The following is a 12,099-nucleotide window of genomic DNA, read 5'->3' as shown; positions in this document are numbered from 1 at the left end:
CGGATTGGTGTTACCCACAGGCTACGGTGCATTGAGAAGGTAAACCATCGATTAAATTTTTGGATCTGTACATATTCAGACTGGGTCTTCATTCAGCCTCTCGAGCAAAAGTAAGAGATTGCCAATCCGGAGCTTACGGGTTCGATTTCGGGCCGGTGTAAAAACTTTTCGGGTGTGAAGCATTTTCGGATCCCTGGGCGGAACTTTCCCATCCTGAAGTTTACCAATTTTCAAGTCATACATTGTCTAAAACTATCCTATTAATTGCATAGTTATAATTAAACCGTTCCAAACGAACATTTTTTAAAATATTTAACTTTTTGTTCTGTTGGAAGGCAGGTTCCAATAATGCAATAGAAACAATTATTGGGAAAAAGGCACATGCATTGCTTTAGCTCGCATCTGTCCATTTTCCTCTCTATACATTGTTTAGCCATGTCGCTAAAGATCTTTCATTCAGTACACATGTAACCTTAGTGCGGAGAAGATGATATTGTTTATTTTAATCTTGCTTTCTTCCACTCAGCTTGGAATATGTGTCAATCCTTATGTTATTCCCAACATTCGAGTAAGTGATACTTTTTTTATTCGTGGCTTAGTGCATGTTAATAGCGAAAGGTTATCTTCTATTTGATAGCAATTTTAGGTTAACTGGCACAAGGCGCACGAATTTTGCAAATACAATGGCATGGAGTTGGCCTCGGTTACGGATTGGGCCACGCACAAAAAGCTCACCGAATTTGTCGCCCAGGAACTTAATTGTTCAACATGGTGTGCGGTGTGGATAGGTGCCAACGATTTAGGAGATGAAGGATCGTTCACGTGGGTCGGAACCGGTCGAAGGGTTGTATTTGACAACTGGAAGCCAAACCAGCCCAGCAACAGCAATGGAGACCAAGAGGAACACTGTGTTGAAATTCTTTATCACCCGCGGGGCGGATTCAATTGGCAGTGGAATGACGGTGTGTGCAAACATGAGAAATATTTTGTTTGCGAAAAAGTTTATAACTGTGAAATACAAGAGTTCTAATAAAATCGTGAAATCACAAACCTTTTAAACCGACAACAAAGTTGATAATTCAATATTATTTGTTCAGATAGCTTTAAACAATAATAAGTCACTTTAAAACTATAGGAAATATTCCATTTATATTAGTTTTCGCTCTAGAGATAAGAGGTTGGACAGCATTAATATTAGAATGTAAATGTACACAAGAAATGAAAAAAATAAGTAAACACAAAATTTAATTTAAAACCCCTATAGGCTTATGTCGCGCCGATTAAATTTCCATCTTTTTTGCCTTTCTCGTACAACTAAGTTGTGCCGAAAGGCTTTCATTTCACTCAAAAAACGCTTTTTATAGAAGGTTCCGAGGTCATTTGACCGAACAGGTCATTTAGCCGAATAGGTCATTTGGTCGAATAGGCCAAAATGAACTGTTTGGCCAAATGGCATATTCAGTGGAATGGCATGTTCGGCCATATGACTCGTTCGGCCAAATGGCTTTCGGCTAGATGTGTTCTGTTTGTTCGGCTTAGTGGCACTCGGCCGAATGAGTTTCAACCGAATTACCCTTCCCCATTATAGTGCAAAAACATTTTGAGAAATTTCTACTCCAGAAGTTCAGAGGAATTTCTCTCTCGCGAATTAGGAGGGATTTCTTCTCCAAATTTCTTACTCTAGTTCTGATATGCTGGAAGCTTCTGCTATCAAGAACTCTGGGGAATTTATCCCCTTCTACAGAACTTCTAGGGAATTCCTTTTCCAAGTATTCCAAAATGAAATTCTGAACCGAAACATCTGGGTTCCTTCTTCCAGTTTTTTTTTAAATCCATTCTTCACCAATTCTGTATCTAGTAAATTTGTAGATATCCTGTTCCAGAAGTTTTAGGGAATGAATTAGACATTTTAACGGATTTTTTTAAATGAGAATTTTCACATAATTCCATATAAATAATAACACTAGTCTAAAGCATTTTTGAACTCGGTAAGGTGATGATCATTTCCAATGCAAAAAGCTACGCTGAATTCAATGCCGCGGTCAGGAAAAATTAAAGTAGACCCGTTTTTGAGATATACGAATAAAATTGATTTTTTGAATTTTGGACGAAAGTACGATTACTAAAATGTCAGCATCTTTGGATCTAGTGCACCAATTTTAAACCTTTTTTATGAAAATGCAGCTGAATAAATTTGCTATCGTTCACTAGAACATTATGTCTTGATTAAAATTTTAAATTTTGAAGATATTAAAATTTTTACCAAGATACGCAAATTCTTCTACCACTTCAAACTTTTCACCATTCAGCACCATTTCGCTACCATCACCACTAATGAACCCGCGTTGATTGCCAGCGACTATATACTTCGTTTTGCTGGTATTGATTGTGAGTCCAATCCCCGCTGTCTCCCTATCAAAAGACACAAAAGCCTCTTCCACGGCACGGTGATCAATCCCGATAATATCGATATCGTCCGCAAATCCCAGGAGCATATGCGATTTTGTGATAATGGTACCGCTTCTTTGCACACCAGCTCTCCTAATCGCTCCCTCGAGCGCTGTATTGAACAGTAGATTCGAGAGTGCATCACCCTGGTTTATTCCATCTAAGGTAACAAATGACGTCGATATTTCATCCGCAACCCTTACACTTGATTTCTATCCGTCCAACGTTATACGAATCAACCGTATAAGTTTCGCCGGAAAGCCATGTTCAATCATAATTTGCCATAATTCATTCCGTTTCACTGAATCGTATGCCGCCTTGAAATCAATAAACAGATGATGTGTCTGCAAGTTGTATTCCCGGAATTTATCAAGGACTTGTCTCAGGGTGAACATTTGATCCGTCGTTGATCGGCCCTCACGAAAACCTGCTTGGTATTCGCCGACGAAGGACTCTTCAAGCGGTCTCAATCTGTTGAACAGAATACGGGACATAATTTTGTACGCCGAATTAAGGAGGGTTTTTCCTCGATAATTGGCGCACTCCAGTCTGTGCCCTACCTTAAAGAAAGGGCAAATGAGGCCGTCCAACCAGCAGGCAGGCATTTCCTCGTCTTCCCATATTTTCGACATAATATGGTGCAGAACTTCATAAAGCTGCTCACTGCCATGTTTGAGAAGTTCAGCCGAGAGCTGGTCCTTTCCCGCAGCCTTATTGTTTTTCAGCTCTTTAACAGCTTTTTTAACCTTATCTAGTGTAGGTGACTCCACAGCTTGTCCATCGTCGTTAATATTTATTCTGTTTTCCGATGCACCGTCACTTCCTCTATTCAACAAAGTCTCGAAGTGTTGCTTCCACCTGGCAGCCACTTCGGTTTTATCTGTTGGCAAATTCCCTTGTTGGTCGTTGCACATGACGGGAGATGGTGCTGTCTTTCTTCGCACGCCATTGACAGACTAATAAAACCTCCGCATATCGTTCTGCTCCATTTTTTCCTGCGCCTCGAAAATCAATTGTTCTTCATATTCATTCTTCTTTCTGCGGTGGGATCGTTTTTCGGCTGCTCTTGCTTTCTTGAACCGATCTCTATTCAATCGGGTACCCGACACCAACATCCAGCTTCTGGCAACGTTTTTCTCGTCTGTCACTTTCTGACACTCCACATCGAACCAACCCGTCCTGTGTCGCCTCTGTGCAGTGCCTACCACTTCTCGTGTTGTTGTGCTCACCGCTCCATGGATCGACTCCCATAGATCGCTGATGTTGTCGCTAACGTTGATTGCACTTCCGTTCGTCGAGCTTCCGGCGGTACTCAGCCGATACTCCTTCCGCCGACAATCGCTGGATATCGTAACGCATCGTTCGCTTTGATCTTTCGTTCGATACAATTGACAACCGTGATCGAATTTTACTGACAACGAGGTAATGATCAGAGTCAATGTTCGGATCTCTAAATGTCCGCACATCGATAACATCCGAGAAATGGCGCCCATCCAGCAGAACATGGTCTATCTGGTTGCAAGTTTTACCATTTGGGTGTCTCCAGGTGTGCTTTCGGATGTTCTTTCGTGCAAAGTAGATGCTACTTATGGCCATCCCTCTGGCAGAAGCGAAATTTACTAGCCGTAGGCCGTAGCGGAGTGAAGGCACTCCCCATTAATTATGGGACGGAAAAAGTCCTCTCTACTGACCTGAGCGTTAGCGTCTCTGATAACAATTTTCACGTCATGCTTTGGGCACTCTCCATATGCTTTATCAAGTCATGTGTAATTGAAGAATTTGCTCCGTATCCTCAACACACAGATCCGTTCGCTAATGGGTTTCTATCGCATCACTCGCTTTATCTGCTTGCCCATCACTACCAAACCAAGTCCATGCACCGCCGCTGTGATAGATGTTATACTTGAATGCAGTGTTGGTCTGGGCCATCGGACTTCTTGAATAGCGGCCACGTTCACTCCAACCTTCTGCAGTTCACGAGCCAGAAGGCTTACTCGTCCAGGTTCATTTAGAGTCCTGACATTCCAGGTACCGAGTTTCCAATCATAGTCCTTATTTCGTTGTCGGGTCGGTTGCCAAAAATAACGTTATCTTTTTCTTCTATCTCAATTTTTCGTGGTATTTGAGAGGCTTCAGTAAGCTACCTTACCAGGGTCGCGTTACCTACATCGCGATGATAGGGCTGCCACCTTAGGTATAGCTGACGCGATACAGCATTTCGTTAATCAGCCGCTGGGTACCAGGCAGACGCTGTTTGAGCCGCACCTCCTGGTGAACAGACGCTCGAGGCGTACCTTCTCACTCTAGCTGATGTCAGAAGGACAACAGTGCCCAGGCTGCACTACCAGCTAAGTACACAACCCTTAGCTGGCGGTCTTTTGTCATCGGACGACCCGTGGAAGCGTGATATCAAAGAATATTGTGACCAGGGTTGAAAATTTTCGGCAGCACTGGATGAAGGTGATGTTTTTTTATATCATGTTTTTATTTTCTTCCTGCTTTGAAATCAACCTCATATTCCCGGAGAGGCAGAAAAGTAAACAACAGAACTCACATCACCCACTGCGCCGCGAAGATGAAATTTACTACAGCAAAATGTACACATTCACCCAGCAAATTGAAAAAAATCACCACGCGTTTAAATGGGCCACTCACAGTCATACGGTAAGGCGCGAACTGAGCAGCCTGTCAGAGCGACTTGTGAGTGGCTGAATGCGAAATTGAACTGTCGGTGTTGGAAATGATTTTTCAACTGCACCCAGTCACACTCACCACGGCGGCTATGAAGGCGACTGCAGATTATACTGAGATCCATGTTTTTCACTGCATTGACTGTGAAATATTTCTACCCTGATTGTGACCAAATTTCATAAAACTTGGTCGACAAAAACCCCCCTGCCAATAATAGAACAAAATCTGCCAAAGCCGTCTTTCCCCTTAATAGAATACTATAGATTCTAAATGTTTTCGGGGTAATTGCCTATGGGTAATGGATTTCGGGGTAGTGTCCCATTCTGGGTAATTACTTTCGGTGCACTGTCCCATTCGGGGTAGTGGCCTTCGGGGTAATGGCATTCGGGGTACTGGGATTCGGGGTACTGGGGTGGAGCCCTTTGTGAGATATAGATTTTTTTTCATGTATTGAATAAAACGAATTAAACAGGGCTCCACCCCAGTACCCCGAATCTCAGTACCCCGAATGCCATTACCCCGAAGGCCACTACCCCGAATGGGACAGTGCCCCGAAAGTCATTACCCCGAATGGGATACTACCCCGAAATCCATTACCCCGAAAGGCAATTACCCCGAAAACATTTAGAATCTATAGTATTCTATTATTATATTTAACACCAACATATATCGATGAATCGCAACAGTTTTTAACCAACCAGATTAACCAACGGTTTTGATTTTTCTTCTAATTAGCTTTAACTGTCATTCCTATCATTAGGGTCTGTTCACAAATTACGTAACGCAAAAACCCGAGTTTTTGACCCCCTCCCTCCCCCTCGTAACAAAAAGTAACATTTTTGATACCCCCTCCCTCCCCCATGTAACGCGTAACTGTGAAAATTTTAAAGGCAGATTTTTTTTCTTCGCTGAAGCATTTGGGTTTTGGTATTTTTTAAACACTGAATTTGCGATCATAACCAATTACATAGATTAGCGGAACTGTGGTGTCGAGAAATACAATATTCGCTTGATATTTTTACGCATATCAGACCCGCTATGTCAGCATGCTTGATATCGATAATGACTAAGAATCTGTATCAAAAGGTCGAAGGTCAAAAGGTCGAAGGTCAAAAGGTCGAAGGACAAAAGGTCGAAAGGACAAAAGGTCGAAGGGTCAAAAGGTCGAAAGGACAAAAGGTCGAATGGACAAAAGGTCGAAGGGTCAAAAGGTCGAATATGTGTCATAACGTCGAAGGTCAAAAGGTCGAAGGACAAAAGGTCGAAAGAACAAAAAGACAAGGAATGAGATGGGAGTTGTGAGTAGTGACAAGTGAGATGCAAGATGAAAGTAGTGATCATAAATAAATGAGAAGTGAGAAGTGAATAGTGATAAGGGAGAAGTAAGAAGTGAGATGTAAACAAGAAGTGAAAAGGAAGATAGAAGAAAGGGGGAAACATATATAGTAAGAAAGAAAAATAACAGAAGAGGAAAAAAAACAAAGAAAGAAAGAAGGAAGATGGCAGAAGGAAAAAAGAAGAAAGAAAAAGGAAATTAGAAGAAGGAAGAAAGCAGGGAGGAAGGAAGAAGAAAAGAAAACACAATGAAGCAAAACAAAAGAAAGAAGGAGGAAGGAAGTAACAGGAAAAGAGAAGAGAGATGGAAGAAAAGGAAAAAAGAAGAGAAAAATAAGGAAGAAAGTAGGAAGGAAGAAGAAATAAGAAACAAAGAAGAGAGAAATAAGGAGGAAAGAAGAAAGAAAGAAGGATGAAAGAAAGAAGGATGAAAGAAAGAAGCAAGGAAGAAAAAAGAAAGTTGGAAGAAAAACAGGAAACAAGAAGGAAAAAGAGAAGAAAGATAAAAGAAAAAAGAAAGTTGGAAGAAAAACAGGAAACATGAAGGAGGAAGAAAGAAAGGAGGGGGAATAAGGAAGAAAGTAAGAAAGGGAGAAGGAAAAGAGAAGAAAAAAAAAGAAGAAAGGAAGAAAAAAGAAGAAAGAAAGTACGAAGAAAGAAGGAAAAAATGAGGTAGAAAAAAAGTGGATAGAAGGAATAAAGACGGATGAAAGAAAGAGGAAAAATGAGGAAAGGTAAAAGAAGGAACGAAGAAAGAGAGTAGAAAGAAAGAAGAAAAAAGGAAGAAAAAAGAAAGAAGAAAAATAGATAGATGGAAAAAAGTAGGAAAAATAAAAAGGAAAAAAGAAGAAAAGAAAAATAAAGGAGGAAAGGAGGATGAAAGAAGGAAGAAAAAATGAAGAGAGACGCACAAAAGAAAGAATAAAGAAGGAAAAATGAAAGAAAGTGAAAAGAAAGAAGGAAGAAAAACAGGAAACAAAAAGGAAGAAAAAAAGGGGGAAAAAGAAAGAAGAAAAAGAAAAGAAATAAGGAAGAAAGGAGGAAAAATAAGAAAAAAGAAGAAAGCAAGTAGGAAGAAAGAATGAAAAAAGATGGAAGAAATAAGAAAGAAAAAAATGTGAAAGAAGGAAGAAAAATGAAGAAAGGGAACACATGAAGTAAGAAGGAAAAGGAAGAAGGAAGAGAATAGAAGGAAATAGGAAGAAGTAATAAGAAAGAAGGGAGAAAAAAGAAAGACATTTTGGTCCTTTCGACCTTTTGACGTAGTATTTTTGTTTCGACCTTTTGTCCCTTCGACCTTTTGACCCTTCGACATTTTGTCCTTTCGACCTTTTGTCCTACAATCCTTCGACCTTTTGACCTTCGACCTTTTGTCCTACAATCCTTCGACCTTTTGACCCTTCGACCTTTTGTCCTTCCGACCTTTTGTCCTACAACCCTCTTTGACCTTTTGTCCTATCGACCTTTTGACCCTTCGACCTTTTGACTCAGATTTTTTCCCCTGTCATAAGACGAGTTTATACCATCCCATTGAATTCCACCACTTAATTGTATCTTGACAGATACGTATTTCGACCTCAACAGTAAGGCCGTCTTCAGTGTCTCGTACTTGACTCGTACTTGACTCGACTCGACGAGTCAAGTACGAGACACTGAAGACGGCCTTACTGTTGAGGTCGAAATACGTATCTGTCAAGATACAATTAAGTGGTGGAATTCAATGGGATGGTATAAACTCGTCTTATGACAGGTGAAAACATTCCACTAAAAAGCTCAAAATAATTTTCTTATCAGATTTTTTGTTTCGACCTTTTGTCCCTTCGACCTTTTGTCCTTTCGACCTTTTGACCTTCGACCTTTTGTCCTACAACCAATGACTAATGTTCGATAACGATAAACAGCAATTACTTCAATCAGTGATTAAAAAAAAAGACATTCAAAAAATGTTTATTCGCGTTATGCGTAACATTTGGTAGAAACCAACCCCTCCCCCCCCTTTTAGTGTAACAAAGTATAACGCAAGTTGGACCTCCCCCCTCCCCCCAAAAGCGTTACGTAATTTGTGAACAAACCCTTATGACCTGAAAAAGTACTATTCTACGAAATGGAGTAAGAGATCCTTTTTTCCAACAGAACGCGTTTTCCCGGTATAAGGCGAACAGAGGGGATGATGCCTTGTTTTAATGAACGAGTTTGCCCGGTATAAGGCAGACAGAGAAGATGTTGATGCCTTCTTTAAATGGACGCATTTGCTTCTTTAAAAAGACGCGTTTGCCCGGTATAAGGCAGACAGAGGAGATAATGCCTTCTTTAAATGGACGGGTTTGCCCGGTATAAGGCAGACAGAGGAGATGATACCACCTTTAGATGAACGTGCTTATACCTTGATAAGGCACACAGAGGAAATACTGCCTTTTTAAAAGGAACGTCTGCTCGATAGAAGGGGAAACGAGATGATGCCTTCTTTAAGTCAACGCAACTTCCCGAAGACGAACAATATCCCCCTCTTTCTCACTCTCATACACAAACTCTCACTCACTCACTTCCTCTGTCTCACTAATTATTACTCATTCACCTACTTTCATTCATTCACCCACTTTTACTCACTTAACCACTCTTACTCACTCATCCACTTTTACTCATTCATTTACATTCAATCATTCGCTCTCTCTTTCTCGCTCACTCTTACTCACTCACTCTTACTCGTTTACTATTACTCGCTCACTCACTAACTCTTACTCGCTTACTTATATATTCACTCTTACTCACTCACTCACTCTTACTCAACCATTCACCCCTCGTCGATTTTGAGATTCAGACCACGCTTCATCCAGAATCCGTTGCTTTTACTACAGCGACCAAGGAACAACTTCTACCTTGTTGCCCTAGTAGCCCTTCTGACGTGGACCGCAATTGCCTCCAACGTGCTCCAACTCTCTGCGTTGTGCATGAAAACTTGCTGCATAATCTTCAGGAATCTTCAAGAGTGCTATACGAAGTGGAACGGGATCTTACGGAGTAAGAATACTTAGTTCCATATTGCATTAAAACAGTTTCAGTTCCAATTATTGTTCATTCATATGATTGAGTAACATTTTTTTCATAGAAATGAAGTATTAACTTGAAATAATGACTAATTCGGGCTACTGGTTCATTCGGGGTAGTGTCCCATTAGGGGTAATGGCATTCGGGGTAGTGATTCATTCGGGGTTGTGGCGTTCGGGGTAGTGGCCTTCGGGGTAATGGCATTATGGGTAATGGAATTATGGGTAGTGTCGTAGAGTCATTAAACAGTCTTATACAGTGGACTGGTTGTAAAATCAAAACATTTTTGTATAGTCGATGGTATAAGACCTTTGCAATTCTTGCCGACAATTTATGTTCTGGGTATGCATTAGGGTGGCTCAAAAAACACTTTTTCAAATATTTTGATGGGCCGCCCTCTTATTCGGTTCTATTTGATGCCCTGATGCTCTGGACAAAATTTCAGCCAAATCGGCCAACGTTTGGGCGGTGCTAAACTCGATGGAAGTTTATATGGAAAAATATATGCAGAAACAGCCAAAAACAGTGATTTGCAGCTGGACGGCACAATTTACGATCAAGAATCATGATACTCATTCAGTTCTTGTAGAATTAAATACAGAATGTTATGCTGAAAACCGCGAGAAGATTAGAGTTTTTTACGCAAAGATATTAGCATTTTACTGGAGTGTTGTAGGGGTGAATTTATTTCTTTTCAAAGGTAAAAGAAACGAAATTTGCTCAAACCCCACTTTAGAGAAATGCTAATAACTTAGCCGGGAAAACTCTGATCTTCTCGCGGTTTTCTGCATAACATTTTGTATTAAATTCTCCAAGATCTGAATAAGTATCATAGTTCTTCATCGTAAGTTGTGTAGTCCAGCTGCAATTTACTGTTTTTGGATGTTTCTGCATACATTTTTGCATATAAACTTGTAATGAGTTTAGCACCGCAAAAACGTTGACCGATTTGGCTGAAATTTTGTCCAGAGCATCAGGGCATCAGAAAGAACCGAATAAGAGGGCGGCCCATCAGAAAAATTGAAAAAAGTTTTTCCCATACTAATTTGAGCCACCCTAGTATGCATACTTCATTATGACCACGCATTCTTCTCCACATCTAATCCTTATTTGTTTCCCGGCATCTCTAATAAGATAGATATACGAGCAGACACCCTACTGCCGCACTGCATTCAGTTTGCAACCGGGTCGTCTGCGTCTAGCTGTTGTTGTTGCTCCAGACTGCTGCTCCATCCCATCACGCTGCTATAGGCACTAGCCTCCAGTCAGTCAGTCGTTATTAGCTTGAGAGCAAGCTACGTTTGTCCAGGGGAATGCACCGTGCGTGGAATGTTGATATTATGCTGTTACCAGAAGCGACTACCGCACAACGTTTTTTTTCGCGTCGTGGTTTTTCCCTCGCGTTTTTTTCCCGCCATAAACTTTGCGGTCCCTGGTGGATCGATGTGGAATTGCCGCAGCAGTACCGAAGTAGAAAGGCAACTCCAAGCGAAATTAAATCAAATATGAATGCGCGGTAAGCAGATGGTAAATCAATTTGCTCAGGGTAATCGCACGCTGGCTGTTGTTGTAAATGCTGATAATTGATTTCTGATCAACAGGTTAATCGACGGAAATTGCGAAATCATATTACCTTTGTGGTACTGGATGTTGGAGTAACCGTGCGTTCCGATGTAATTTCGCATAATTAAATCAGGTCGATTTGAAGGAGTAAGGCGATCGAAGGCCTCGACAGAATCGTTGCCGTTGCCATGGGAAATTCTTTTCTGCTAAATGTGATTTTTCTCAAGGATGGGATTTTTTCGTAAATTACCCACAATAGACCATAAAAAGCAATATAATCCTGGTGACCCTACTCAATTTTTTGGAGACAAGTAATCTTTTTGCTTTTTACATTCGTCTATTCATAATGTCTGTCCCTTTTGGTTGAATGTTACCATGAATGTGGGCTAGCACGGAACAAGGGTGAGTGTTTCTCGCTCTGGGTTATTTGGATGCAATTTGTTGCTATGATTACAAAAGCGGTGTGTATGACACTCTCTTATAGCGCATATCCTATAGCAGGACGCAATGAAATGGCTGTTGCGTTGCACCCTTCAAATCGTGTGGAATCAACAATAGGGTGAAACTGAGCCTCTATGTTATGTTCAAGAGAAACATGTCAGCGAGTAAGGAAGATTAGAAATGGAAAGACTATTGGCAATACTACGTTCTAAAATGAAGTATGCAAAACATTTTGAGCAACTAATTTATTATAGTCGTACCGGGGTAGTTTTCATCATTCTTATTTAACAACTAGGTTGTGCGAAATGCGAAATGATAATTTTTGGGTTTGTTAATTTGGAATCTAACCCGATGATTTCCTGAATCGAACAACGATGAGGATGCTTTATAGCCATTGTAGAAAGGCAAAAAACTTATGGTTCAATGATACTAATCATTGCCTTTCACGTACTAAAAGAACTTTCCGTACGAGGTCCTTTCATAGCGGCAGTAAGTGCATATGTGTCTGGAAATCATTAAGTTTCCAAACTATATTAAAAGTTATTCTATCAAATTCGATTAGCTCAGGATGAGGTG

The 12,099-nt window shown here is 40.7% G+C and overlaps 1 protein-coding gene across 1 annotated transcript; it reads left to right on the top strand.

Moving 5' to 3' along the window:
* Positions 1-432: 432 nt before the first annotated feature.
* On the top strand, positions 433-1,232 carry LOC134214616 (perlucin-like). Its single transcript, XM_062693975.1, has 2 exons — positions 433-568; positions 647-1,232. Exons 1-2 carry the CDS (start codon positions 488-490, stop codon positions 1,028-1,030), a joined length of 465 nt encoding a protein of 154 aa, XP_062549959.1. The 5' UTR covers positions 433-487; the 3' UTR covers positions 1,031-1,232.
* The last annotated feature ends 10,867 nt before the right edge of the window (positions 1,233-12,099 follow it).

This window comes from Armigeres subalbatus, chromosome 1, assembly GCF_024139115.2.
Source record: "Armigeres subalbatus isolate Guangzhou_Male chromosome 1, GZ_Asu_2, whole genome shotgun sequence".
Classification (NCBI taxonomy): Eukaryota; Metazoa; Arthropoda; class Insecta; order Diptera; family Culicidae; genus Armigeres; species Armigeres subalbatus.
Note: the sequence above shows the minus strand (reverse complement) of the source record. Positions and strands in the feature narration are given on the sequence as shown.

What these genes read in the sequence shown, in the direction of transcription:
- LOC134214616 (XM_062693975.1), top strand. Translation starts at nt 488, where the DNA reads ATGATATTGTTTATTTTAATCTTGCTTTCTTCCACTCAGCTTGGAATA. An exon ending in ATGTTATTCCCAACATTCGA is followed by an intron (nt 569 to 646) that starts GTAAGTGATACT and finishes TAGCAATTTTAG; the next exon opens with GTTAACTGGCACAAGGCGCA.